Source organism: Apiospora kogelbergensis (assembly GCF_038363985.1).
Source record: "Apiospora kogelbergensis strain CBS 113332 chromosome Unknown utg000005l_segment0_segment0, whole genome shotgun sequence".
NCBI lineage: Eukaryota > Fungi > Ascomycota > Sordariomycetes > Amphisphaeriales > Apiosporaceae > Apiospora > Apiospora kogelbergensis.
In genome coordinates, this window is record NW_027117422.1 from 5737103 (window position 1) to 5765000 (window position 27898).

Here is a 27898-nt window from a genome sequence, read left to right on the forward strand (position 1 = left end):
ATGGAGGGGCAGTGGAATTGCGCGGTCGCTTTATCACAAGTCACAGTCAAGCAAACGAGTACGGACGAAACGTGTGACAATTGACAAACACGCGGTGAAGGATGGTAGGATGAAGGAGAGAACAATATCTATCCAAGAAACAACTACAACATGGAAACACCAAGAATGAATGTACGACGCACGACAACGGAAGCAGCAAGCAGAGGATGACGGTAGGTTGGTTGGACGGGAGTGATGGATGGGGCTGACGGTGGAGTACGAACGTAAGACATGACTGGGGGGGTTTCAGCTTGGGGGGAGCCTAGGCAGAACCTAGGGGCATGGCAGGCACACTGACAGTGAGTGGCAGGCCCTGATGTTCCGGACGAACCGGCCAAGTCGTGGAGTGCTACGCTGTGATTGGCGGGCTGGTGCTAATCGCCGCCAATCGGTGCCAATCTCTGCCAATCAGGCCCCCGCCCTTCCACTCGGTCGCAACTGCGATCCGTCTCAAGAAAGATCAACCGAAAGCGGTCAAGTCCCATTTTCATTTCTGGAATTGAAGCCGTGGAGACAAAAATACCCTTTCGTCGTCGACTCGAACTGGTGATATCTACTGCAGCAACAAGCGATTGTTTTGCTCTGACACTGTTGCTCCCGCCACTTCTGCGCTTCCGAGAAAGGCTCCTCACCCGCAGGTGGCGTACGCGTTCAATCTCGAGCACAAGCAAAGCACAAGTGTCGCTAGGTTTCGCAGGATTTGTGCCAAGCTTCCGGGTGAAAACATGAGTGCGCCTGCCGTGAGTGGTGACGATATGTCGTTCAAAATCATACAGCCTGCTCTTGAGCACGGTCTGGCTGCAAGAGTCGGGCGTCTCGTGGCTGCCAACCGAACACCCTTGGACACCCCTACCTTCGTGGGTGTTACCTCGAGAGGCGCCGTTCCACACCTGACCCCGGATGTCATAAGCAAGCATACCGATATCCGGGCCACCTATATGGCCTTGGAGGACTGTAGGTACCTCTTGCTTCCTCTTTCGTTGCCCCCTCTAGTGTACTGACCTGCCAGTCATAGAAAAGTCCAGCAAGAGGAAATCGCCCGCCATCTTCAACTTGCCCAAAGATGGTTGCAGACCTCTGCACGCTTACACGGCCACGCCATCCTCGACATTGACTATTCTGGCTCCTAGGAGGACGCCTGCTGTCATATCTCAAAATGGCAATGGACCCAAGCACATCTCGGTCCTCACTTCCACAGGCTTCGAGCGTGTCACCTGTGAGGCCTTTTGCGCCGCGATCGACCATGTCATGCCCGATGTCGTCGTCCCGCCGGCTGATATAAACTTCAGCTCTACCACGCCCGGTACCAAACGACAGGTGTATATGGTCCAGCGAACCCGTGAATGGCTCGATGAGTTCTTCACGCACCTTGACCCAGAGGAGAAGCTGAAACCTTCGGGTATCCATGTCTTCGCACCCCTTTTGCCGATTCCTTACCCCATGCAGTGGGAGTACTTGAAGCACCTGGCGGAAGATCATGCTGTCAGGCTAGCCGGCCTGACCATCTACGATACCAAAATCCTACATGATCTGAAAAATCATCCGCAGTTGTTAGATCTACCTCGTTTGTCGATGGAACCGCCCGAGTCGCCCCACGAGATTCTGCGCCAGGTTCGACTCGGCGTCGACATTTTCGCTTCTCCTCTTCTCAACAATGTATCGGATGCGGGAGTGGCGATGACCTTCCGCTTCCCTCCATCCACGGTAGGTTCCAGCGGAACTCAACCTCTGGGCATCGACGTGTCTTCCGAGGAGCATCAAGTCTCTGTGATGCCGTTTATGGAAGGCTGTGGCTGCTACGCGTGTACGAACCACCACCGCGCTTACATGCAGCACTTGATGAATGCCAGAGAAATGCTCGGCTGGACTCTGTTGCAGATCCACAACCACCGTGTGATGAGCGACTTTTTCAAGAACATCCGCGCAGCGATTGCAGATGGAACTTTCGAGGAAAAGGCCGCAGAGTTTACCAAGTGCTACGAATTTGAGCTGCCCTTGGGTACTGGAGTACGACCTCGTGCACGTGGATATCACTTCAAGCCCGAGGTAGGGCAGCCGAAGCTCAACAAAGCTCCTTGGAGTAGGCTTGAAGGAGATGGGACCCCAGACCAGGTTGCGGCTGCCGAGGCGGCGGGGTTGGCTGTGACAGGCCCGGCAGCAGGCGGAAGCGAAACGCCGTTGGTGCCGGAAGCCGATGCTGCTGCCTTGGTCAAGGAGGGATTTGCCAAGATTGATGGGGCTTGAAGGCAGTCATCTTCAAGATGGCCTTCGTGGTGTCAAAACGACGGGCTACGACAATAAGCCACTGAACATGGTCACCAAGCCTCCGCGTGATGGCCTGGCCCAGATACAGGTTCATTTTGCTCTACTGCACCTGTCTTGCGATCGGTCCCCCAAGTCAATCTGGTTTCAATGTTCCCTGCGAAAGCCGGCGGAGCAATTCGCTTACCCAGAAGTGGACCAGGATACAGCAGGTAATTGGGCTCGCGGACTTGTGTGCGTGTGGTTACGTCCTGCACGGCCTCCGTACCGAGTAGTTGGGACCGAGGGACCGGGTACACGCTAGACGTCGCCTGATAGTTTGCGAACGTCGCCGCACAAGCAAGGAACCCAATCCGCGCACTAGAGAAGTCAGCCTCGGTGCCTGATCAGGCAAGTCCGATAGTGCCTCGCAAAAACTACGTTCGACTTGAGCTGCCTGCCATCCACGATGTATAGGACGGATGCTGTCCTATAAAGGCCAGCGTTCTACAATCTTACCACGATACAAACCCTTCACCTGCTCTATCACTACATTGACCCGTGATCTTTTCGATTTTCTCGTAATTTCGTCCATTTCCCATGCCTTGAGAGAAAACGGGATGGGCCAAGCTTAAAGTTCAGAGCGGCGCCAAGCCTCCGCAAATGCGATCAAGCTGTGCCAATGTGCCAAGCCCGCATGGGATGGGAAGATGCATCTAACATTTATCGCAGGTGGCCAATCATATCGGCGAATTCCACCCACGTTTTCGCGACTTTCAATTCTACCGGCCGTGGAGGTCTGCCAGGAACGCATTGCTTCTCGGCGTGTCTTCCATGCTGCCCCCCCGCGCTTACCCGTGGAAAGTATCGCTAACTGAAGTCAATGACGCCAAGTCCAAATTTCGGCGCGTTTGCTTTATTGATAAGTAGCTCGTGAGTTTTGGTTGCCGTATAAGGCTCATGGCTTCCAACAGAGCACGTGTTGTATATCGCTGTCATGATTCCTGTGAACTCCCATCGGTTTGCGGCCGCCATTCCGAGCGAGCTGGTTGCCCACCCCTGCCCCAATGTTAATCGCATGCAAGACAATGGCACAATACAGCCGTAGTGTTCTTGGCATGCCATCATCACCCCAGCCGAGGGCCTTTTTGCTGTTGACTCCAATGGGCAAATGTCACCCATGCTTCTAGGCATTCAGCTGAGTGACTCTCCCGCATCTCTGAGCAGGGATATCGTTCCATTGCATTGGGACAGGTTGGTCCGCACCACTCCTATATAAGCAGTCGGCATCTCCTGCAGGCACCGTGTCAGTGCCATCTTGCCCTCAAGGTTCACAAGTCGCGCGCGGTAAAGCAAGAGACCACCGGTTCCGATTGGCCTAACCTTGTCAAGATGATGGCTAGACTGAACACTCTCGCCGCCCTGGCAGCTTCATTGACTGCCGTTTCGGGTGTAAGTCGCGTTCATCGCAATTCACGTCACGAGCTCCCGTCGCTAACAGGCACTTCCAGCAATACTTCCAAAGACTCGGAACATGTCCCACTCTGGGCTGCGTACTGGTAAGTCTGGGCAATATCGAGCGCATGTCGTAAGACCTCGAGCGACTAACACGATATGCCAGCCACCGGATCAGCAGGACTTCCTGCCCGGGCAATACTTCGACCTCCGTTTCGAGGTCCATGCCCCGGTCAACGGCTCCGAGGCCTTCAACAACGGCGTCCCGGATGAGAAGTTCACCGTGACCATTGCGAAAGAGGGCGGCGCCGCGGAGGATGTGGCCAAGTTCTTCAAGCTGGACGAGCCCAAGCTCGAGAAGTGGACGTTCAAGTGGTTTGAGGACCTGTACGCCGAGGATGCCAAGAACTCCACGGTCGTCAATGTCGCCTCGAAGATCTATCGCCGCGTGGCTCTGTACGAGCCCGGCAAGTACACGGTCACACTCAACTACTACAATGGGCAGAAGACTACCGCCGAGTGGGTCGTCCGCCCGCTCGCCACCGAGAAGAAGGCCAAGAACATCATCCTCTTCATCGGTGATGGCATGACCACCAACATGATCACGGCCGCCCGTCTGCTTGGCCACAAGACCATCAACGGAAAGTACCAGTCGAACCTGCAGCTCGACAAGTTCCCCGTCATCGGCCACCAGATGGTATGAATCAATTGTTGGAGATCAACCAACTTCTGCCCACCTCGACTGACTTTCCATCCAGACCCACTCGATTGATACCTTCATCACCGACAGTGCCAACTCGGCTTCTGCTCTGTACTCGGGCCACAAGTCCACCGTGAATGCCATGGGGTGAGTTCCAGGAACGCTGCTTGTCATCGTATCCAGCCAGCAGCTAACAACGCCAGTGTCTACGCCGACTCCTCGCCCGATATCTACGATGATCCCAAGGTCGAGACCATTGTAGAGCTGCTCAAGCGCGTCTGGGGCTCCGCATGGGGAGCTGTCTCCACTGCCTTCATGGCAGATGCTACCCCTACCGCCCTGACTGCTCACACTCGGTCCCGTGGCTCATACGGTCCCCTTGTCGACCAGGCCTTGAACAGCGTGACCAACTACACCTGGACCAACCACGGAGGCCCTGATGTGTACTGTAAGTCGAAGCCAAGGCAGGCTATCTTATTCGAATGACCGCTAACATCATCCTGTGTAGTCGGTGGTGGTGCTGAGCAATTCATTGCCGGTTCCGGTTCCTACCTGGGCAAGGACTACTACAAGGAGTTCGCCAAGGCCAACTACACGGTGAGCTGGAACAAGACTGCCCTTGCCGCCATCCCCAACGAGGAAAAGGCCCTGGGCATCTTCTGCCGGTCCAACCTGCCCGTCTGGATCGACCGCAACATCCTGCCCAACAACATCAAGAACCTGACCAACGACCCCTCGGGCGCCAAGTCGGCCGCCACGGACCTGCCGGGCCTCAAGGAGATGACGCTCAAGGCCATCGACGTCCTGCACCAGCGCGGCGGCGACAAGGGCTTCTTCCTCATGTCCGAGGCCGCCTCCATCGACAAGCAGATGCACGCGCTCGACTACGACCGCGCCCTGGGCGACCTCCTGGAGCTCGACGACACGGTCCGCGCCACCGTCGCCCACCTCAAGTCCATCGGCGAGCTCGAGTCCACGCTGATCCTGGTCACCGCCGACCACGGCCACGGCTTCGACGTCTTCGGCGGCGTCGACACCCAGTACCTCCACGACCAGAAGACGGACCGCGAGCGCCGCAAGGCCGTCGGTGTTTACCAGAACTCGGGCCTGTCCAACTACCAGGTCGAGGCCCCCGGCGTCTCGTACTCGACCGGCCCCAACTTCCCCGTCAACGTAAGTTCTGCCCATGTCCCCTAGCCCCTTTCTTTTCCTGCGTATCCGAGCCTTTGCTAACAACCATTTTCCTCCAGTGGGATCCCCGCTACGCCATCGCGGCCGGCTTCGGCGCGACCCCCGACCACCGGGAGAACTACCGGCTAAGCCCGCAGCCGCGGACACCGGCGACCAACACGCCGGGCTTCTCGTCGGCCGACTACTTCGCCAACGCCAAGGACGCGCCCGACGGGTTTGTGGTCAACGGCACCCTGCCCACGTCGGAGAGCCAGGGCGTCCACTCGCTCACCGACGTCGCCGTCTACGCCATGGGCCCCTGCCAGGACACCTTCGGCGGCACCTACTCCAACATCGACGTCTTCTACAAGATGGCCAACTGCCTGGGCCTCGCCCGCCCGGACGCCGGGCTGGGCGGCAAGCCTTGTGCTGCCAAGAAGCATTGAGATTGGGGTCGAGTTATGGTGGAGTGGCATGTAGTCGATTAGACGATAGATTTAATGTGTAATCTGCAATTTACACCACCCCCTAACATAGAATCGTATTCCCGCTTGGCATTGTGACACAACCTGTCCCGCTCAAGCCGCAAGAAAATGGCCACCAGGGAAATGGGTCTCCCTTTTAGACTGCACTGCAACTACCACTTGTGTTCTGACCCCTTTCCCTTTTTCTATCAACCCTTTTTTCCCGCAGGCACCGCAAGCTCAATGTTCAGGGCGACTCGGCACTACTGATGTCGACAGGCTCACGAGCACAACGAAATCCGCATCATCTCAAGTGGGAGGAAATTGTATATTTTCTAGTTCTATTGCATGACGCTTGAGGTCGCTTGCATCGTCTCAAGCTGGATAGAAGGGGTATAACACAAAGCCAACGGTCATCTACAGTGTATAGAGTATGCGTAGCTTAGGCCTTCTTGGCGGCGATGCCGGCGTCGATGGCGCTGCGGACCAGGGGCAGCAGCTCGTCCGGGTGGGATATGAAGGGCACGTGGGAGGAGTTGATGCTGAAGACGGCGGAGCCGGCGGGCAGCATGGCCTGCATGCCCTGCTGGGCGGCGAAGGGCAGCGCGTTGTCGAGCTCGGTGTGGATGTAGGCCTCGGTGACGCCCGCGGCCCAGGGCGAGAACTTGGAGGCGTCGGTGAAGACCTTCTCGGACGTCCAGGTCATGGCGGACGCCCACTTCTTGGCCTCGGCCGCAGACAGGTCGTTGAAGCCGATGGTCTCGATCTGCGCGGGGTCGCCGGTGACCATGCCATCCTGTGTTGTAGTAGTGTGGTCAGCATTGTGGTGTTCCATTGGATGTTTACAATGTGGAGATGCTGGAGTTGAAAAAGAAGAACAAGAATACTTACTTCAACCTTCATCCAGGGGAAGAACTCTCCACCCATGAGGTCGCGGAGCGAGGCGCCCTGGGGGCACATGAAGGCAGCGAGGTAGATGGTCTGGATGACGCCGCCCTTCTTGCCGGCGGCCTTGCGCGAGTTGTAGTCGCGGCCCTGGACGGCGTTGCCGGCGATCAGGCCGCCGAGGGAGTGGGACAGGAGGACGACGTCCTTGCCGGCGTCGAGGAGGGGGTCGACGATGGCGGCGGTGGCGGCGACGTCCTCGTCCAGGCCCGTCCGCGAGATGCCCACGCTGGGCAGCGTCACCTTCTTGGTCTCGTAGCCCGCGCCGCTGAGCTTCTGCATGAACCCGGCCCACGACGGGTCGATCTGCCACGCGCCGGGCACGATGACCACGGTAGGGTTGACGGCGGCGCCGATCGAGCCGAAGGCCAAGACGGCCGAGCACAGAGAGAAGCGCATGGTTTGGTTTTACAGGTGATTCGTAAGGGAGTGGACAGGTTCGGTAAAACCCAGAAAAACGAGTGTGTAGTGCTTGCTGCTGGGACTAATGCGGGAGGGAATGCAATGCAGGACGCTTAAGCGAGGAACGGCCTGGAAGTCACTGGCAATGCAACGGTCTTTATAAGAGATCGGCAGTCTAAGCAGGATTTTAGACTCATTGCTGGGAATCTAGCATTGCTGCTCTCTCTATCGCCTATATCAACCCCCCGACAATCTCCCAGATGGACACAGCGGAGGACCACAGCGGCCCCATAGCCATTCTCGATCAGAGGACCAGGAACCCAAACCTCGGCATGTCGACATGGGCGGGCCTCATGTGTATATCCGCAGTGGACGAGCGGTGGGTGGGAGGTGGACAATGGCAGGAAGCCTGGAGCGACGACATCTGTTACCCACTCCCCGTCCTACTATCAATGAGGCCGGAGGCTGCTCGTAGCAGACGACGGCGGGTGTCTGCTTTGGTAAGCATGGCCATGCACCTGAAGTTCCACCGCGCTCGGATGGCGACAGAGGCTGTCACGGAATTTGCCAGGGCGCGCGAGTCAGGCAGTCAAGAAAGTGGTCAGATATGTCGTTTTCAACCGGTTTCAATTTCCTGCCTTGCCCGCCTAGGCGATGCACCAATTAAAAAGAGCCATCGATCTGAGTATAGACGGACACGAAAATAAGCTTTCGTTCGGTAGTTGACTATACTCGCGGGAATGAGGCGCTCTTGCGGCTGATGCGTAGCAACGCACCAGCAAATAGGCCTACGTAGTTGCAGAGGTCGAAAAGTACATGAAGCAGCGTCGTATTGGCAATTGGGTGCGGGCCGCACGCCGTTGAGGCTTGTTGGGCGCAGGGTTCAGGGGACGGCGAATCTTTATCGGCCTCCACCCCGTAACAACCCCTGACATTCTGCTTTAGATCCCGATACAACCAGAAATCGTTCAGTAACGGATAGACCTCTGCAGGTCTACTCCCTACACATCCGCGAGAAGAAGATGATTTCCCTTCAACCTATGTGCACAGGATTATGCTTTTGCAGGACAGGAAAGTAATCTAGTCTGGAACTTCTGATAGCAGGTCTATATACATGTATGCATATGTATATACCGAGACACGTTGGTTCTCTTCTCGACTAAACCGACCACGTGGGCCTCGCCAAGCTACATTACAGCCAGGAATGGCACCATATGGGGCGTGTCATGTCAAAGCGTTGGATCCTCCTCCATATCCTTACTTTTTCGTTTCCTGGTGCCTGGTGAAGTGCCTTGTGCTAAGGCCCTAGGCCGAACAACAGCAAAGGCTGGATGTGCCTTTTATCGAGATCGGCACGGCACCGATCCTGACTCGGCCTGCTTCCCGCTCCAATGACGCGGCGGCCACCCCCACAGTGACAATATACGTGAAACGCGTACCTGCTTGCCTGCCCGCGGCCTGCGTTCTCTACTGCAGCAGCTGCGCCTCGAGCGTCTTGACGGCTTCCAGCAGCTGCGCCGGGATGCTGAGGAAAGGGCAGTGCCCCGCCTTGAGGGTAACCGTCTTGGGGGCCGGCCCCAGCTGCGCTGCCATCTGCTGCTGGATGGGGAAGGGCAGCGCGTTGTCGTCCGAGCAGAAGATGTACCCACAGGGCGTCGCCGTGGCCCACGGCTCGTGGCTGCTGGGCGTGGCGAAGAGCGCCGTGGAGGTATGCGTCATCTCCGCACCCCATCTGGCCTGCTCCACGGGCGCCATGTCGTTGAAGGCCACCTGCGGTATCATTTCAGGGACTCCCACCACACGGTCTCCCTGTCAATGTCGCGCACAATGTCAGTCCACTTCTTTTTCTTTTGATAGAGCTAGGAAAATAGCAAGAGTCACGAACCTGGATGTCCATCCACGGAAGAGGGTTTCCGCCCAGCATGTCCAGCAGGGCCTTTCCGCTCGGGATCATGAACGCGGAGAGGTAGATGATGCCCACGACGTTATCCTGGCCGGCGATCGCGTTGCTGCCCACCAGGCCGCCGGAGGAGTGGCCCAGCACCAAGGCCTTCTTGCCCTCGCCGGCAAGCTTCTGAAGCACGGCCTGCACGGCAGCAACGTCCTCGGCCAGACCGGCAAGAGGCAGTTCCGTGCCTCCGACCGTGGGCATGGAGACGTGGATGGCCTCGTAGCCGGCACCCTGGAGCTGTTGGACGAAGCCGTTCCAGCCCACGGGCTTCTGCCACGAGCCCGGAACGATAACAATGACTGGCTTAGACATGATGACTCGGGGATGTATGATTTGTGTATGTTGGTAGGTGGGAGTCGGGGTGTAATGTGATTCTATTAGGTGCAGTTATACCGCTTGTCAGTGGACAAAGCAGAAGACAAAGACCCTTTGCCTCGCTTAAATGTCCACCACATGCCACAATCATGGCATTGGAGTGCAAACCAGGACGGAGCCCCCACGCCCCTTGGCGCACCCGGAGCCCCTCTCCCACGTTGCATCGGACCCTGTTACAGTACATCCTATACAAGTGGTATCCACCGCACGGACGACTTCACCTGAACTCTATCTACTATATGCAGCAGTATATCGACAAGTAAATGAGCTTCACGGAACTCTCCGCGCCGTAACTCCGACGAATCCTGTGCTACTCGATCAACATTGAATCTGGCTGCCAATGGGGGCACCTAAGAAGAAATCCCGGAAGGTCGGTAATAAGAAGGACAACTAAAACTTACAAAGCAAACAAGCAAATAAGCAAACAGACAAGTCATCATATCTGACAGACCCACCCATGTACATATATGTATGCAAGGGGGAGGGGGCAGCCTGCCATGCACAAGGAACAAACACACAAAGGCAAGCAAGTACAAGGGACTCTTAGACATCGACATCGACATCAGTTACAAGTATACCTATGCCAAACAGGGCAAGGTTTCCGTGGCCGAGGGAACGAGCGGCACCCCCACATGATCGCTTCGACCTTCTTTCACGAGCTACTTCGATGGGCCGCCGCGCAGCGTGTGGTCAAAGGAGGAGGTATAGCGCTTTTGTCCTATATCATTAGTTAGCCTGGCAGGACCCGGCGGCTCCCTTGACCCTTTTACTTACTCTGAGCCGAGGATTCCCATGCACAATGCTACATACTGCCGAATAGCGACGTCCTCGACTTTGTTTGCTTATATCTCCGAGCTCGCCTGTTTCTTTCTTTGACTTGTCTTATCTTGCGCCGTGGCATCCCCGAGATCGAGTGTCCAGCTTCTCGCCTTGCCGTCCGCCGGACCAGCTATCAGCAAGAACGCCAATCGCCATGCACAACCCGTTCTGGATCCGCTCGTACATCGCGCGCCGGTACGATGAGGCCGTCGCCAAGGCCGCGTACATGCAGCACATGGCCGAGGTGGCCGCGAAACAAGACCTGACCGAGGACGTCAGGGACCGCTCTCGCTGGCTCACCGTCGGCTTCACCCTCTTCGCCACCGTCGTCGTGGCCATGCGCTTCGTGGCGCGCCGCCGGCAGGGTGCAAAACTCTTGATCGACGACTGGTTGACGGTGGTGACACTGGTGATTCTATACGGCAATATGATCATGAACATCGTGTGTAAGTTGTCTCTACACCTTCCTGTGCGGATGAAAAGCGACCTCAGGAAATGGGAGAGGAGGAGAGGACAGGGGGAGAGTCGACAACTCGCCCAGGAGACGCGCAGAACCGCATCGCACGTGCTTCTTGGGATTTCTGCTGACCTTTTCGTGTTAGTGATCAATCAGGGCGTGGGACTACACACTGGCGCTCTAAGCGAGGAGCAACTCGAGACGATGAACCAGGTAAGTGACATATTATGACGGGGAAAAAGCCCCCCTAAAGGAAGGAAGACCATGGGAACTAACGAATCCTCGGGGGTAAACAGACGTTGGTGGGCGCGGAGATCCTCTACTGCACGGGCGTCAACATGTACAAGATCGCGCTGCTTTACCTGTACTTCCGCATCTTCCCGACACGCGACATCCGCATCGGCTCGTACGTACTCGGCGGCTTCTCGTGCGTGTGGAACGTGGGCACCGTCTTCGCCGCGACCTTCCAGTGCCTCCCCCGCGAGAAGCTGTGGCACCCCTGGCTGCAGGGCGGCTGCATTGACTTGTTTTTGACCCAGCTGGCCATCTCGGTGCCCTGCATGCTGCTCGACGTCACCATCCTGTGCCTGCCCATGCGCCACGTCTGGAACCTCAAGACCAACCGCACCCAGCGCGTCTTCCTCATCATCATCTTCCTGCTCGGCTCCTACGTCGTCTTCACCAGCATCTACCGCTTCGTCATCTTCCTGCGGTACGACCACGACGACAACTCCTGTAAGTCTCGAATGCGTATATATCTATCTAGTTTCCGACTAACATGGCAATCTCGCACCTAGACACACTCGGCGACGGCGTGGCCTGGAACGTCATCGAGATCGCGTCAGGCATCGTCTCGGCCTGCCTGCCGACGCTGGGCCCGCTCGTGCGCATCGTGTTCAAGGCCGTGTACCCGAGCACGCTGCGGTCGCGGGGGCTGAGCTACGGCGCCAAGAAGAACAAGCTGGGCGGCAAGCACCACAGCGGCGGCAACAGCTCGTCGTACGCCAAGCGGTCGGGCGGCGTGGCGACCATCGGCGGCGGCAGCTACGTCCGGCACTCGAAGCCGCTCGGCGCGCTCGAGGACGGCAAGTACGGCGTCATCGACGACGACCGGGAGGACGATGCGACCTTCGGCGGCGTCGGCGCCAAGACCCGCGGCGCCGCCATCCGCTGCTCCGTCACCGTCTCCCACAACCGCGATGGCAGCAACGAGGGGCTCGGCTACGTCCCGAGCCACGACGATATCCCCCTGACGGCCATCACGAAGGAGATCCATACCGAGTGGTCCTACGAGACGGCGTCGCAATATGGGAGGCGGACGCAGCCCGGCGGACAGGTATAAGCGAAGCCCTGGCCGCTGTACGAATAAAAGGGACGATATAGGATGTCGGCGTTTGGTTTCGGGAATCGTTGCTTCCTTGTATATGCATTCACGGCCTCCTTTCTTCATTACTTGTATAATTATCAAATACCCCAGCTTCATAGCAACGGGTACGCACATACCCATTTGACATTCACGACGAATACTTTTACTTCTGTTAATACATATCAAGATCCAACACAAGAAGGACCAGTTGATTCGTACTTCAAGTCAATTGTGAGGGAAGCTCAACTTCAATTAAAAACTCAACGCTGCATAATGGGTATCTCTAGAACGCAAGTGGGCTGTTCTCTCTGCCACCCACGACACTCTGTATTGGTTATTTCACCAATGGGGTACTTGTGCGATCGCCGCAACCATAAAGCGCCATGCCTGATCCTCGCGCCAGGCAATTGCCCATATCTCAGGAGTCAATAAAGTTGGCAAGGTCTGCGCACTTCCCTGGTACCGGAGGTTCTATGAAGGACGTCGCGTAGTTCCAACCGTACACGCCGGCCCAGGTCTGGTTGGTGGTGAACGGGTCCAGATTGGCCAAGACGGTGCCCGAGACCGGTTGGGGCTCGTGGGGGCCGGCGCTGTTGCTGGTGTTGTACAGCCGGATGTAGTTGTCGCAGGCGCTCGTGTTGGCGAAGGTGGGCTGGTTGGTGACGTTGCGGATGAAGGTCAAGGGGTATGGGACGATGCCGGGCGAGGCCTGGGTCTGCACGGTCATGAACTTGGCGTCGGCGCCGCCGGGGGTGACGCTCTCCGAGTGCATCAGCAGGCTGCCGTCCGGCTGGGGCGCGTACGGGTCGCAGGCCGGCTCGAAGGCGGACGGATAGATGGTCAAGCCGAGGCCTTCGGATCCAGTGATGGCGGCCTGGGCCGTAGACGTCACCATCATGGTGGCAGCCCACCGGAAGTTGCTGTAGCCATTGCCAAGGATGTCGAGGAAAGGGAACTCCAGAGCAGAACGCTGGAGGGACGCGCAGGTTAGTCAATGATAGCACCAATGAACGTCTTGTTGTCGACTTACAGAAAAGTCCCCAACCGTGACGTTGTAAGCGGGGAGTTGGAGATCGTGGTCGACCGCTACAGTGACCATGAGCGGGTACATGCCAGCTGGGAACGAGGCGAGTAGACCCCGGTAGGCATTCTCCAAGATGGTGTACTCCTGGGGAATCAGCGCCCGTGCCTGCTCGAGCGGAATAGGCACAATGAGAGTGGTCCCATTCAGCGTGCCCGAGACCAGGTTGGGGTACTGTTGGGCGATTGGGTTCGGGCAGCTCTGGGTGACACAGCTATCTCTGGCGGTGCATTTGGAGCGCGAGCCCAGCGCCGGGGCCGCCAGTGCAAGGAGTGCGACGAACATCTGGAAGAGGGGGGCGCTGTATGCCATTCTGAACGACCCCGTTGCAGGTAGGAGGTAGGCAAATTCTGACTCGAGTGGTGTTGTATGTGTCGGCTTCTCGAACGACTCAAACGGGGATTCCAGGGCTCTTAAGAAGTCATGAACAATGGTGGCGCTGGACTCCGTGGAGGCTAGCGGCAGATCATGGGGAAATTGCTGCTATGGCCGTATATATGCGACCCACCACTCTGAACAGGGATGAATGCAACAAAAGTCATCGTCGCCAGGCTGGATCGGGAAGAATATCGCGTCAGGCCGGGTTGGTCCCGGTCATTTGGTTAGTGGTGGTGACGGTGGGAAGTTCCATTGTCCCATTGTCCCATAAAACATCAGGGCTTGTCAGGTCGTTTCACCAAGCCCGGCCTGCCCGTTCCCTCGGGCTCCAGACGCATCCGGCTCCGTCAGTGTGTCGATGAGGTTGAGATGAAAGAAGTCAGCACTAGCTGACCTTAACTCGGCCGCTTTGCCTTAAAGTAGAAATTGCGCTAAACGTTCATAGAGGCAAAGAGCATCCAATGCGTTTCTAATGTCCGGCAGATGACACCATTCCATACTTAACACACAGAGCAATTGTTTCCGCCATTCGACGTTGTTGGCCAGCTATGTCCTCGGCATCCCGATTCGCTTTCCGCCTCAATGCCGAGCACATGAGGAGTACTGAACGGACCCCTCAGCTGGTCCACGTAAACAACATCCATTCCATTGATCGCCAGGCCTAATCTCCTTGCTTAGTAGTAGATGCTGGCGCGGCTGAATAAGATCCGTGCCTTGCTGCGATTCGCCCGCTTGGTAACGGGCTTGAAACGGAACGCCTCGTTTCCGAGACTGGCGCAAGCTTGTGTGTGGTTTTTGGTGACGGCAGACGGCAAACGGGCAGCCCAGACGGGTTCAGTGATACCCGGAAAGTGTAACCCCCACCTCGGATCGGCAATGACCCGTTTAGCATCGTTCAGCATCCCAAAATCTTAAGATCTATCTTGGTTGGCCCTTCATCGCTTGAAATAGATATTGGTAGCCGATCGGACGACTCCACCATTTGTGCCATGTTGAGCATATTCAATCCACGAAGAAATACGCTGGGCTACATTGATTGCCATGAGGTTGACCCGTCTGTATGAATCTGAATAATATTATGAAATATACGTGACAAACCTGCTGCATGACTAGTATTTCAATGATTCTTGAAGCTAAGCATATCACTCGACCATTAAGTCAAGCTATTTTCAAAGCTGGGGCTCGCTACTTCGTCCGGTCATGGGCTGTATTCAATTATAGCCCTGCGTACTCTACCCCAGGCCTGACATTCAGCAAGTTCTCATGCAGGGCAAAGCCAGACTCAAGCGATGGTCAACCTCTTGTCTTGTATAAAAGGAGTTATTACCCTGCGGTTCCCGCCATAGTGCCGTCCAGACTGTCTTCCGACCGACCTTACGTCGAGGAGATACTGTGTCACTTTGAGGGGGTAGTAGGCATGAGGGCAACGAATCAGGTATTTCAAAGCGAGATGCTCTAAAGGCGCGGGACCAAGAAATGGTACACTGTCGAGGATAATCATAGGATGCTGCGGAATAGCTGTCTGTATTCGGATTCTTGCAGCGAAGCTAGTTCTCTAGCGCAATATATACACGGTGTCGCCTCTTCCTGGTCTCTCTGTTTACGATCTGGGTGCGGCAACGGGCTCCCATGCGGTGTGCTTCGGCTTGACCCTATCACGAAAACGTTAGCACTGCATCGATATGCAGACCCTCGGCGGAGGATTCAGGGGGCAGCGTACGTATTGTAGGGCTTGTAGGCGCCCCTCGTCTGGGTGAAGTTGGGGATGGTCTTGTAGTCGGTGTCCTCCCACACACGGCGCTTGTAGGCGAGGTCGGGGTCTTGCGACGGCGCCTTGTCAACGCTGTACGACATCCACGCGTGCCAGCCGGGCTCAATCTGGGCGGCGTCGTAGTCGTGGACCTTGTAGTCGACCCATCGTGTGCGCACTGGTCCGACATGTTAGCTACCTCGACTCTCATCCAGGGGGAAGCCGGCCCTCTCTGCTCGTCGCATAATGGGCTCGTCTGCACGTACGGGGCAGTTCGTTCTCGTCCTCGTAGTACTTGTTGCCGAATCGGTCCGTGCCGATCAGAGTTCCAGCCTTGGTGTCACCAATGTGCTATTGAGTCAAAAAGTCAGAACCATTCTCGCGAAGGCCAGTTGCTGTCGTCGTGGGTAGGTAGGGGTCAATCGCGTACGTTCATCTGGTGGAAGTAGTCCTGTCGCAAAGAGTTAGCATCCAATGTCCCGCACAGCTTCAATTAGATCGGCATACCCGGATGCCAACCTTCCACAGGTTGCGGACGGTCCTCGTGATGGTCGACATGATGGGCGAAACTCAATTGGTCTGTGGACGCCTCGTTGTCGTGAATTCGCTATTGCTTGAGTCGACGACGACGATGATGGAGTTCGGTGTTTGGGGCGGATGCAGTTGCTCGCCCACCGGAAATTCCTCGGGCCGCACGTCCTGAAGCTTGAATCAATGCGCTGCACCTGCCACTGACACCATAGGCAAGCATAGCTAGCATACCAGCCCACTGTCAACTGCGTCATAAGTCGCTGATTGGCCAATGCTCTCTCTCAAGCTTCCTGGGGCGGCCTGAAATCTTGAGGTCGCAACAAACACACACACTGGCCTGCAATCGACACAGCAGTTGCGGATATGATAATACGTGGTACCTCGCGATGCTGCCAAACCCTACGGCCGACGGTTTTTCGCTCAACGGTTCGCTATAGCAGGGTTCAATGCCGACGCTACTCAATGCCGTCGAGTGCAGCCCCTGCCAGTAGCTCCCCGGGCTCTGCGGGCATGCTGGCGCCGTTCGTGAACGAGCTCGACAGGATTGCGCCCTCCTTCCAGATTCACGGGTCGCAGATCCAAGTCATCAGAACCCCCTCCGACTTCTACGAGACCCTCAAGGCCAAAATCAAATCCGCCAAAACCCACGTCTTCCTATCGACCCTGTACATCGGAAAGTCCGAGAAGGAATTGGTATAGACTGCTTCGAAGCCAGTCTCTTTCGCAACTCTGCTGACCATATCTGGGAAGATTGCGACTTTGCAAGAAGCCTTGCGCGCCAACCCGAAGCTCACACTGAGCATCTTGACCGATGCGCTACGAGGGACCCGCGAAGCGCCGAACCCGTCATGCGCGTCCCTACTCGCCCCCTCATCACCGAGTTCGGGCCCGAGCGAGTGGAAATCCGAATGTACCATACTCCGAACTTGACAGGACTTCGGAAAAAGCACGTGCCTAAGAGAATCAACGAAGGATGGGGGCTGCAGCACATGAAGCTGTACGGCGTTGACGACGAGATTATTCTGTCCGGCGCCAATCTGTCGTCCGACTACTTTACCAACCGGCAGGATCGATACCACCTGATTTCGTCTCGGGAAATCACCCAATACTTTGCGCGGCTCTACAAAGGTGTAGCCTCTCTCAGTTTCCGGGTCGAGCCATCCAAGGAAGCCGCCGGGTTCACTCTGCAATGGCCGTCATCGAATGCTGCGCCGTCCCCGCTGGAGAAACCTAGTCAGTTCGTCGCGAAAGCAACCGAACTCGTGAACAGCCTCATTGCCCCGCAAGCCACGGCTCAGGCTGTCGAGGCCAAGGGCGGCCAGGCCACCGACACGACTGTGTTCATGCTCGCGCAGCTGTCCCAGCTGTTGAAGCCAGACACTTCGACGGAGCTACCAGCAGTGACCCACGTATTGAAGACGCTTTCGGCTCCTCAGTATGCAGGATCATCCTGGACATTTACCGCCGGATACTTCAATCCTGCGCCGTCATTGACGCAGCTCCTCATGTCCTCGGCCTCGACCAACTGTACCGTCATCACAGCTTCGCCGCAGGCCAACGGGTTCTACGGATCGAAGGGCGTCTCGGGCATGCTTCCCGACGCGTACACGTACCTGGCGCGACGCTTTCTCATGGCCATCAGGCAGCAGAAGCGCGAGTCGGACATCACTCTCAAGGAGTGGCGGAAGGGCACCGTCGGCGAGCCCGAGGGCTGGACGTACCACGCCAAGGGCCTGTGGGTCACGCTCCCCAACGAGAGCGGCCCCTCGATGACGGTGGTGGGGAGCTCCAATTACACCAAGCGCAGCTACTCGTTGGACCTGGAGGCCGGGGCGCTCGTCGTGACGGAGAACGCCGACCTCAAGAAGCGCCTGGCCGACGAGCAGAAGTGGCTGCAGGAGTACGCCGCGCCCGTCACGATCGACGACCTGGCCAAGACGGAGAGGAGGGTGAGCTTCAAGGTCCGCATGGCCATGTGGTTCGTGCAAATGGTGGGCGGTGCCTTGTAGTCAGTCTCTGGGTAAGTAGCTGCGCGGATACTCGACTTCGTGGGCCTCCCAGTTGCAATTGATCACTCCCAGTTAGCTGGGTTAGGTTTGTGTCGGTATTATGATACTTATACTCTAGCCTACATGAGATACCCCTATATACTTAGATATATATTCTATACAACTCAACACCTATATTGTACCCAAGTCTTGCTCCAATAACTAGTGTCCTTGCCGTCATGACACAACTGAAGGTACATGTCCTTACGATGTCCAGTGATAGGCAAACAACAGAAAGGGACTTACCTGCTCCTGCATACACTCGACTGACATACCAACAAGTCCTTCCCATCTTTCTATGCTACATACTTGCTAATAACCAGACCAGCCTCTTCCAATTTCGTTCAGACTTGTGATGGAAATGACAGCTCGTCGGGATTCACGGCGTTTCGGAAATGGGGAGCCGACAGATGTGTAAGACAGTAAGCAGCGAACCTATGTGGTGGAAAGAAGCTTCTTCTTCTAACGCCATCCCCATTGGGAAAGCGACGCATGATGCTCCGTTAGGCAAAGCAGCCCGCCGCCGTGGTTTGGGAATGGAATGCTATTATTAGGATGACATGCATTAGCATTGAAAATCCGGGGGAGAAAACAACCTGACACTTCGACCCGGTCCGTCGGATACCCTGATCCCGGGTTGCCTCTTCTGGACGGCGTCTGCATGTCGGGCGTGGCGCCGATTGGACACGCGTGCGAAAAAGTGGTGTGCTCCGTGCGACATATGACAGCCCCCGGAGGAATTAGGCTATATACCGACATACAGTGAATGCATACATCATGTCTAATGTACGTATAGCTGATAGGCATGCATGCAAGGGGCCGGGGTGCTATCCGAGATGCGAGCTTCTCATCATGGGTGCGCGTAAGTAAAATCTCCTTTTAGTAATCTTGCAAAAGGGCCCATCTCCCGTGCTGTATTTAAATGTGGTACGTCTAATTACTCCTCGAGATGGTGATCATCATCAACCCGCTACCCGTCCCGGCTGCTCCATATAATTCTCCAGACCCTTGACGACACCGCCAACAAGGGGGTTCGGCCTGCACAGCAAATGAGCAGAGCTCCTACTAAGAGCTTTTCACTCCTCGGATCGCCGTTCTCGTCTTGCCGCTCTGTACTTCGCCTTGTAGATCTTCCTCTTCTTTCTCACCACTACCACCTACCCTAATAATGATCGGCCTCCCCTCCTCCTCCTCCCGCGGCGGCGGCGTCTCGTCGATCCTCGTCTTCCTTTTCGCGACCCTACTCGCCGCCGCCGCCCTCGTTTCCGCACGCCCCACCGCCACCACCAATGCAGAGACGGCCACGATAGGAGCAGGCGCCGCCGCCGCCCTCGCGGAGCTGCCGGTCGCCGCCACCACCCCCTACCTGGCGCCGTTCCCCAACGAGAACAGCACCGACGTGCACATCATCCCGGACGAGTACATCATCGCGCTGTTCCCGGCGTCGTCGTACGCGGCGCTCGACGCCTTCATGACCGAGACCTACGGCACGCCCCTCGACCCCCGCGCCGTCGAGGTCCTCGTCAAGCCCGGCGACCCCCCGCGCTTCGACTCGTACCTCTGGGCCCATGGCGTCGGCGCCGCTTGGGTCCACGACGTCCGCACCTTCCCCGGCACCAAGCGCGTCTCGCGCAACGGGTATGCTCAGGCCGGGGGTTCTTGAGGGAGGGTGGTTATAATTTGTGAATGGGGTATCATGGCAGTGGTGGAAGAAAGGGGTGCGGGAAATAAGGGGATGGAGACAGGATGAGGTGGACGAGTGTAGGCGGTGAAATGCAACCGGAGTGTGCTCCGTGGGCGGAAATCAATAGTTCAGGTGAAAGGAGTCGGGTGTGTTTGGTTACGGGGTGGATGAAAAGGACTCAAATGGAGGGTACCGTACATGTTCCACATCAGGTGCACAATGGCCAGTATATACTGAAAGTAACGTTGTTCCATTACTAGGCCTACCAGAGCAGGCCATGTAGACTAGAAGCCCTTCCTTGCAACTGCTTAAACGTAAAAGTCTTCCGTCAGCAGCGCTGCATACAACGACCTCCCTGAACCTGCCCTCTTGGCCACTAAGCTGTTTGAATCACCCTTGCTCTACCCTTGTTGTTCCCCAGGAACACCAAGCCACTTTTCTCCGCGCTGCAAAGTCTACTGTGTTCAATATTGTCGGTGAGTATCGCGCTGGTTTCCCAACAAGAGTTTCCCTCGGAGATGAAGGCAGGGTGGGATATAGGGAAGTGAGTGGTAGTGTAAGAGGTAGGAAGGAAGGGCCTTCAAGAAAGGGTCAGGGGGAAAGGGTAGGCAGAAAGGTAGGCAGGAGGGTATCAGGGATGAGGCAGGAATGGGGTAGTTATGATAAAAATGAAGAGGTGCGATATGAAGATAGAGGCGAAGGGGGCAATGGGGAACGGGAGGGGAGTGTGGATGAATGGTGGAGGACGAGAGGAACTGTGTTGAGGTTTGGGTATATGGGCACGCAGGCTAACATGGGAATGTGCTACAGGCTCGTGAGGATATATCATGTGAAAGGTGTGAAAGTGGAAAGCACAATCAGAGGGGCACTATTTGGGTTGCTGTGATGATGGGTCAGGGGTGAGATGGTGTAACGTTTACCTAGGCCAGTGAGCTGCCCTGTCCACATGGGTTCATCTGAGGGGTGTGTGAAGTGGTTACGGGTTGGGTCTGGGTAGAAGAGGATGTGATATTGAATGTGCTATGTTCTGAGGTGAGGCTAGATAGGCAGGGACACGGGAAGGATCAAAGGCTGTGTGATGTGAGAGGGCTGGTCGAGGTGGCGGGGCGGAATGCAGGTAGTTCATGGTATGAGATTGAAAGGTGAGGTAAGATGGAGTGGGCGTAGGGGCGGGACGGGGAGCTGTAAGGGATGGGATGAACGGTTCAGGAGCGTGCTGTCATGGATCTGAGTTGGAGTGACGAGAATGGGATAGTGCTAGGGCTGTGGCTGTGAAAGTTCGTGATACAAGGGTTGGGGCAGAACAGGGTGTAAGTGCAGGGTTGGACGGGGGTGAAGGTGGTGATATGACATGAATGGCAAGCTTGAGGATGGGTGTGATGATGTGAAGTGGCCTGGCGGGGTGTAATGGTTCGTTGGGAAAGGTGAGTAGGTAAGATAGGTAAGGCAAGTAGGGCGGGCAGGCAAGGCAGGTGAGCTGGAAGGAGGGGTTGGTGTAAGTCAGGAATGGGCTAGGGATGGTGACTGGTAAGGGTAGACGGGAAAGGATGTGGGGTGTGATGGGTGATGGGGGCGGCTGAAGAAGATGGGCTTGAGATATCAGGGTGCTGTCAGGGAATGTGTTGACGAGGGCAGAGGCAGTTGTGTTAGGAAGTGAAGAGAGTGTAATGATGTCGATGTGGCTTGGGATTGGAGAGATGTTGTACAGGGTTGATGGCTAGGGTATGATGTCGGGCTGGGCTGGTGACGGGCTGAGGCTGGTAGACGCGAGATGAACAAGTGATGGGATGGGATCAGCGGAGGGGAGGACAGGAGTGTGTAAGTGAGGTTGTAGGGTTGGAACGGAAGCTGAGGCTGAGGCTGGAAGGGAGCGGGAGCGGGTAGAGATGGGAAGGCTTGATGAGGCAGGATGAGGCGTGGTGAGGATCTGTCAGTAAGTGATGGGAAACAGAAGGATATTTGTATTCACTCTCGGCCTCACGACCAAGACACTATCCTATCTCGACCAAGTTGACTGCAGTTGTTGGGCGAGCGGTTAAACGGTAACGGGCTGCACCCACCTTGATGGTTTCAAATCGGCCATACAAGAGGTGGTGCTGTCTTCTGTGCCCGCCGTGTGTGCCGGCTTAAGCGATTGGGGTGGCATCGCGGGTGGTAAGTTTAAGCTTGAAGCTACTCTATTGGGGACCTTCGCTAAGATCTGAGCTGTCAGGGTGAATCAAGGTTGATGTGCAACTGGGGGCGGGTGGTGTGCAAGGTGGGCTAGGGTCCGAGGAGCCTGCAACCTTGGCGTCCAGGCGGCGGCGGCGGCGAAGATGCTGCTTTGAGGGTAGCAACTCGCTGCTGCTCCGGCAGGTGATTTCCATGATGGGCGACAAGGGTTGGTTGAGCTTCTTCGGCTTCTGCAGCTTCTGCGGCTTCTGCGGCTTCTGCGGCTTCTGCGGCTTCTCGAAGCAGTGGAGTCGACGGGAACAAGAAGCACCAAGAGCCACTAAGACTGCCCAAACCCCCACAGTTGTTGCTCAAGAGGGCAACTGGCTCGAGCTCGACCTGCGCAGATCACACCGTCTGCGCATCACCTATCCCTGCAGCCGTTTCAGGTCGTGGAAGAGTATCAAATGCTCACGAATGCCCTCTTTTCAATGGAGGCAGTCATGCTACGCTCGTGACCGACGTTCTGCCAGATGCGCCAAATAACACTTCACTTATAACCTGTCCGAGACCTTCACTGGCTAGGCTTCTTAATTCGCGACACTTTGCTGTGGAATGTCTGAGACTCTTCACCATGCGCCGCCCCCATGAACCGGCTGGCTCGGCTCGGCATGCTCTTGATTATCCGTCCACTGCAGCTCATATTTTATAAGAAAGCGTCAAGTGCCCCGTTCACTCTTGCATCTGAATCTTGGATGGATAATTCTGTATTCTGGATATACATCTCCAGGATGTTCCTCCCTTGGTTCCCTTGCTGTACTGTTTAAATCCCTATACCTGTAATTCGGCATCGTACAAGATTGGCCGTTCGACCCCCCGAAACCGTACGCCTCTCCTCTCTCTACCCAGACGCCCTCTATTACCGATTACACGCGACGTCGAAAGTACAGGTGTATGATGTTTCGATCCCTCCCAGCCCGCAGAACGCCTGATAAGCTCCGACCAATGCAGTGCCCACGCTTGCTAAGTCAACATTCAAATGATAAAAAAAAACAAAGCAAAAGAATTCCTCGTCGGAGGATGTGCATGCCCAACTCCCTTCTATGCTCCCCTTCTATCCGTGCTCCCTCCCCTCTATACATCCAATCAACTAAAAGGTGAACAAGCCACTGCGCCTCTTGCCCATGGGCCAGATGCAGAGCGCCGCAAGGAACAGGCCGACCGTGATGCCCACGGCGATCTGGATCATGCTGGCAGCCACGTTGAACACAATGTTCTGCAGATCGTTGGGCTGAGCCACCGGTACAGACATGGTGCCGTTGACCACTTGTGACGAGTTGGTAATTTGGTTGGCCGTGCTAAGACCGCTCAGGATGCTGCCGGCTGCAAAGTCATATTGTTAGCAAATGATATACACCCAAAGGCGAGCAAGGGGGTTAAATACACCCAAAGGCGAGCAAGGGGGTTAACTTACTTGCAGCCAAGCCACTAGGGACTTGCACGAAGATAGAGGGCAGTAGAAACGCCGCAGCTACGCCGTGGCGAAGTCTGCTGTAGCCATTGGCCAATATGCCGACCGTGAATGAGCCCAACATGTTACTGATCTGGGGCGCAGCTTTGAACCGTAAGCCGCTGAAGTAGTTGACGGTGTAACCCGCCACCGATACAACGACCATGACAGGCATCTGCTTGTACTTGGCTTGGTTGGCAACCGAGAGACAAAGAGCAAACAAGGGAACGAATAGGAAGTTCCACCGCCAATTGAGTGGTTCTTTACATGTCGTAGACGAGACGGCGTTGGGATCCATGGCGCCGTAGATGGTAACGCCCACGGTAATTCCGAATCCAAGCACAAGCGAGTAGAGCATGGCGTGCACCATTCGAATGGAACCCGACACGATAGCCCTTGATTGCAATTCCAATGCGGCAGTCAAGAAGAGGTAACCTGGTAAGATCAGGGCGATGGAGCTCTGCGCCAGGGCTGAGAAGCAGAATGTATCTCCGCCTCGTATGCTTCCAAACCCTCGTGCCAAGAAACTCGTGATGACCGATGCCGTGATCTCGAAGACGTTGGCGTAGAGGTCTGATCTCGGCGCCACAGCCAGCTGCAGGAAGCCGACGATGCAGCCCAACACGAACGCGAGGGGCATGTCGATGAAGCGCGCCTGGAATGCGAAAGGGCCGACGAATGCGCTTGCGAACCCGTAGGCGATGATTCGCACCCAGACCGGGAACTTGGTTTTCCCCTTGTTGATCTCGTCCAATCGGCCAATGGCGTCGTCCAATGAGACGATGTCGTGGAGAACCTCCTTGTAAATCTCGTGGATGTCCTTCAGCTTGCCCAGATCCAATCCCTGGTTCAGTCGCACAAACCGGACCTCAGCGGTATGTGTCGCTTTGTCGTCAAAGGAGATGAGCATGCAGCCCGGCAAGTAAAGGAACTGGCAGTCTATTTCCAACACTCTGGCCGTCATCCGCAGATACTCCTCCAGGCGGTGCGTAGGCGCGCCGTACAACATTAGCGCCCGGCAGAGCTTGATGATGTACTCTTGGCGCTTCAAGATATCGGCCACGTGGATTGTGATCTTGGCCTCGTCGGCCATCCGATTCTTGCCAAGCAGCGTCTTTATCTTGCCGCTATGGGTTCGATTGTGCTTGGGGCGCTTGGGTAGTTTGCCGCCATACGGGCTCGGGCTTTGGTCGCCGCGAGGTTTCTCGTTGGGGTTGGCCAGGATAGCCGAGGCTTTCGCCAGCGTCGCCAATGTGTCCTGAGAAGCATTCTTTTGCTGGTCGTACCACTTCCGCCGAGTCGGCGTCGCAGTTCCGGAAGAACCTGGGGTAGTATACCCACTAAGAGTCTTGCCCTGCATTGGGCCGTCCGGTACACGATATAACTTTAACAGATGGGATAGAACACCTTCGCGGGGATGACCATGATGCAAAGCGGTGTCGAAGTCCGAAGCGTAGCCGCCTGGAGAGGTAGTCCCAGGAATCCGCGCCAATGGCAGCTTCTCCGATGTTTCCAGAAGCGCGTCCGGGGAGAGCGTATGGAACTTGACCAGGTCGTAAGCGGCCGCGTTGTGATTACGTCGCTCCACCGAGTTCATCCGTTCCAAAGCAGCCCCTTGTCCATCCCTATCCATCTCTTCCAGTGGTAAATTAATCCTAGGGATCAGCTCCCCAGCGCTGTTGACCGTGGCTTCGGAGTCGAGCGAGTTCCGCCGCGACGACGGAGCGGAATGAGATGAGCCAAGCATGTTGGCGGCTACTTCCTGCGCCCGTTGGTGAGCCGCGATGGCTGAGATGGCAGCTGGGGAAAGTGGCTCCTGGGGCGTGAGCACGTCGGCGTCCAGGACGGAGTTGTAGGAGCTCCCCCGTAGCAGGGAAGGCCGAGGCCTCCTTACTGGGGAAAGGTTGCGCTGCTTTTCATTATAATCGTCGACAGGCGAAGGGATCTCACGCGGCGGCTCACCGCCGGCCGTGCTGTTGAACCGTACCCTGCCCTTCTCTTTCTTTACGCCATTGCCCGTGGCTGGTGTACTGACTGGTGAATTTCCCACAGGCGTATTTCCCACAGGCGTGTTTCCCACAGGCGAATTTCCCACAGGTGAGTTTCCCACAAGGGGAGAGTTGTCCGACATTGGTTGAGGTATGGGTGGTTCAACCACCACCTGAACCAAAGGAAAGCCGCTGGGTTAGCAGGTACCAGAGCGAAGGCTCAAAGAACTGTTGTTGGACGTATCAAGTATGGAGACTGGGAGATATGTCGACAAGCAAAGGCCAAAAGCTGCTCAGATAAAGGAGGTTGCTCCTATTACAATGTCGATCGGTTTGTGTGCCAGGTACGGACGATCGTCGAGAAAACTGGACGGGTGTAGATCAAAGTAACCTAAATCTAGGGTACAGGCGCAGCAACAGAGACAGACAGGCGACTAGCATCGAGCAATACGATGGAGAATAGCTGACTTGAGTACGAGGACCAAGGACTAGCGAGCAAGGAGACGGCCGAGTTTTGTGAAAAGGAAAGGAGAGCGGTGGTCGTCACCCAGATCAGCACCGGATCAACTTGATATTGGAATCAGACCCACGAGGCGGGATGGGGGTGTTCCACCCGGGAAACGAAAGACGAGACGTCAAGCATGTGAGCGGGACCTCTTGGTCTACGTACCGCAGAGTACTAGAATAGAAGATGTCGGAAACATGATGGGATGTCACACTGACTGTGTTCCCATATTTGCGCAAGATTTTTCTCCACCGTAAACTCAAGGTCTGAGATGTACCTTCTTACATGCACACTGCGTTTGGCCCACGGTGGCAAAGCCGTGAGCTTAATGACGGCGAGCTAGCCTAGCCAAGTGATTAACGGGCCGATGCAACAGGTACAGTACTTGCCGCAACGGTACTGCATGCGCGGTGTTAGACAACCAGCGAGAGGAGGAAGACAAAGCTCGTGTCTCCAGGGGGAGACAGGAAGACAGGGAGACAGGGAGACAGGGAGAGCCGCGATAAGGGCCAAGCTACCTTCACCGGACGGATGCGATCGGCGGTGGAGTATGCAGTGGTGGTGGTATCTTGGGATAAGCAACCAACATAAACGTGCTGTAGGCGGCGGCACGGTGTGGTGAGAAATCAGGAGAGCGACATAGCTGCTTATCTGTCGACCCCACCGAGGGACGAGATCTAGGCTGTCGGGATAGTAGGGGACGAAAGGGAAGTCAGGTGTGTTGAAACTTGGCGGTGGGGGTTTCTTGGGTTTGCCCATGAAGCCCGTGGACGAGTTTTCCTGCGGTTTGGTTCAGTGACGCAAAAAGGGCCTGCGTGGTGGGGGGCTCCCTTGGGCGAGGGAGCAGTCCAGGTCCCTCGTGGACGGGTTGGATGGAGACTTGGGAAAACACCATTGAAATTGTCGTGAAGGGCTATGCTGGTAAACGTGAGCAGGCTAGATGGACGAGGGCCCGCTGAAAACCGAGATGGTGGAGCCGGCAGGGCTTCCCGGGCGTACCGATCGCAATCGGTGTGTAGTCCGTCTGCAGCGTTTGGCGCCGTCTCGTGTCACTGCGAGCACGGCGGCCACTGCGTTGGATGACCAAGAGGCGTGGAGGGAAGATCCCAGGTGACACGACAGGCCATGAGCAGAGCCGCAGGGGCAGACGAGCAGATTTTCACATGATGCGTGGGATGGCATGGCAGCATGGTACAGTGCAAGTGATATGTAAGGGATTGCGCGTGTTGCGTGCCTGGGCGCTCGGCGGTGCGTGGGATGAAGACTTTTCTTCTGCTGGACCAATCACCCCGACCCAGCCGCAGAGACGTCTCGGGTTACCTTGTTGGGTCGAGTCGGTGCCAAGCACCCTGTTCAGCAATGGGCCCTGCCTCGCAGCGGTTGCAGCCCAACGCATGGCCTGCCACCAGAAAAAGCCAAACTTCTTAATATTGACCGCGAGCCCAAGGGGCCATTGGACTCCTCATCTCATCTTACAGCGGGCAGGAGCAATTGAACGTAACCTTCCTGCCTCCCTGGTGGTTTCGCAGACGGCAGACTGACTCTGTGCTGTGCTTCGAGGTCGCAGGCCCCAGGCCCTAGGCCGCGCAGACAGCGAAAGGGGGAAGGAATTGCGACCGATTGTGGATCGTGAGTCGGAGGCGCAAAGGGCAAGGAAGAGAGAGAAAACGTGGTGCCTTGGTGTTTTGGCGTTCTGGAATGCGACTAAAAACAAGTGGTGGGAATCGAGCCAACGTTTCCTGTTCGGGGAGGGAAATCGTCGAAATCGCCTCTGCTGGTCTGTCAACTGTGCATGCTTGCACAACTAAGTACACAATAAGCGGACACAAAACATCCGCCAATGCACCCTCCACCACGCTTTTAGCTGCCAATGCCCTGCAACTCCATC

At 56.3% G+C, this 27898-nt stretch overlaps 11 protein-coding genes across 11 annotated transcripts; 5 read left to right on the forward strand and 6 right to left on the reverse strand.

Annotated features, from left to right (window-relative positions):
* Positions 1 to 764: 764 nt before the first annotated feature.
* PG998_008547 (tRNA-guanine transglycosylase) lies at positions 765 to 2283 on the forward strand (the record flags this gene model as incomplete). The annotated part of the gene is made up of 2 exons (XM_066875363.1): positions 765 to 993; positions 1049 to 2283. The coding sequence occupies 2 exons, from the start codon at positions 765 to 767 to the stop codon at positions 2281 to 2283; spliced, it is 1464 nt and encodes a 487-aa protein (XP_066731308.1).
* A 1389-nt stretch (positions 2284 to 3672) lies between these two features.
* PG998_008548 (alkaline phosphatase) lies at positions 3673 to 6051 on the forward strand (the record flags this gene model as incomplete). Its single annotated transcript, XM_066875364.1, has 7 exons — positions 3673 to 3732; positions 3792 to 3839; positions 3902 to 4432; positions 4494 to 4582; positions 4639 to 4883; positions 4944 to 5608; positions 5686 to 6051. 7 exons carry the CDS (start codon positions 3673 to 3675, stop codon positions 6049 to 6051), a joined length of 2004 nt encoding a protein of 667 aa, XP_066731309.1.
* Positions 6052 to 6511: 460 nt separating this feature from the next.
* On the reverse strand, positions 6512 to 7413 carry PG998_008549 (Alpha/beta hydrolase fold-1; the record flags this gene model as incomplete). The annotated part of the gene is made up of 2 exons (XM_066875365.1): positions 6512 to 6865; positions 6961 to 7413. 2 exons carry the CDS (start codon positions 7411 to 7413, stop codon positions 6512 to 6514), a joined length of 807 nt encoding a protein of 268 aa, XP_066731310.1.
* A 1470-nt stretch (positions 7414 to 8883) lies between these two features.
* On the reverse strand, positions 8884 to 9679 carry PG998_008550 (uncharacterized protein; the record flags this gene model as incomplete). Its single annotated transcript, XM_066875366.1, has 2 exons — positions 8884 to 9225; positions 9302 to 9679. 2 exons carry the CDS (start codon positions 9677 to 9679, stop codon positions 8884 to 8886), a joined length of 720 nt encoding a protein of 239 aa, XP_066731311.1.
* A 1036-nt stretch (positions 9680 to 10715) lies between these two features.
* PG998_008551 (uncharacterized protein) lies at positions 10716 to 12360 on the forward strand (the record flags this gene model as incomplete). The annotated part of the gene is made up of 4 exons (XM_066875367.1): positions 10716 to 11007; positions 11164 to 11231; positions 11315 to 11753; positions 11816 to 12360. The coding sequence occupies 4 exons, from the start codon at positions 10716 to 10718 to the stop codon at positions 12358 to 12360; spliced, it is 1344 nt and encodes a 447-aa protein (XP_066731312.1).
* Positions 12361 to 12802: 442 nt separating this feature from the next.
* Positions 12803 to 13777, reverse strand: PG998_008552 (uncharacterized protein; the record flags this gene model as incomplete). The annotated part of the gene is made up of 2 exons (XM_066875368.1): positions 12803 to 13354; positions 13415 to 13777. The coding sequence occupies 2 exons, from the start codon at positions 13775 to 13777 to the stop codon at positions 12803 to 12805; spliced, it is 915 nt and encodes a 304-aa protein (XP_066731313.1).
* Positions 13778 to 15443: 1666 nt separating this feature from the next.
* PG998_008553 (uncharacterized protein) lies at positions 15444 to 16151 on the reverse strand (the record flags this gene model as incomplete). Its single annotated transcript, XM_066875369.1, has 5 exons — positions 15444 to 15495; positions 15564 to 15771; positions 15860 to 15944; positions 16024 to 16044; positions 16101 to 16151. 5 exons carry the CDS (start codon positions 16149 to 16151, stop codon positions 15444 to 15446), a joined length of 417 nt encoding a protein of 138 aa, XP_066731314.1.
* A 435-nt stretch (positions 16152 to 16586) lies between these two features.
* Positions 16587 to 18133, forward strand: PG998_008554 (uncharacterized protein; the record flags this gene model as incomplete). The annotated part of the gene is made up of 2 exons (XM_066875370.1): positions 16587 to 16801; positions 16891 to 18133. The coding sequence occupies 2 exons, from the start codon at positions 16587 to 16589 to the stop codon at positions 18131 to 18133; spliced, it is 1458 nt and encodes a 485-aa protein (XP_066731315.1).
* A 1279-nt stretch (positions 18134 to 19412) lies between these two features.
* Positions 19413 to 19742, reverse strand: PG998_008555 (uncharacterized protein; the record flags this gene model as incomplete). The annotated part of the gene is made up of 1 exon (XM_066875371.1): positions 19413 to 19742. The coding sequence occupies one exon, from the start codon at positions 19740 to 19742 to the stop codon at positions 19413 to 19415; it is 330 nt and encodes a 109-aa protein (XP_066731316.1).
* Positions 19743 to 22223: 2481 nt separating this feature from the next.
* Positions 22224 to 22553, forward strand: PG998_008556 (uncharacterized protein; the record flags this gene model as incomplete). Its single annotated transcript, XM_066875372.1, has 1 exon — positions 22224 to 22553. One exon carries the CDS (start codon positions 22224 to 22226, stop codon positions 22551 to 22553), a length of 330 nt encoding a protein of 109 aa, XP_066731317.1.
* Positions 22554 to 23157: 604 nt separating this feature from the next.
* PG998_008557 (uncharacterized protein) lies at positions 23158 to 25648 on the reverse strand (the record flags this gene model as incomplete). The annotated part of the gene is made up of 2 exons (XM_066875373.1): positions 23158 to 23390; positions 23482 to 25648. 2 exons carry the CDS (start codon positions 25646 to 25648, stop codon positions 23158 to 23160), a joined length of 2400 nt encoding a protein of 799 aa, XP_066731318.1.
* Positions 25649 to 27898: the final 2250 nt, after the last annotated feature.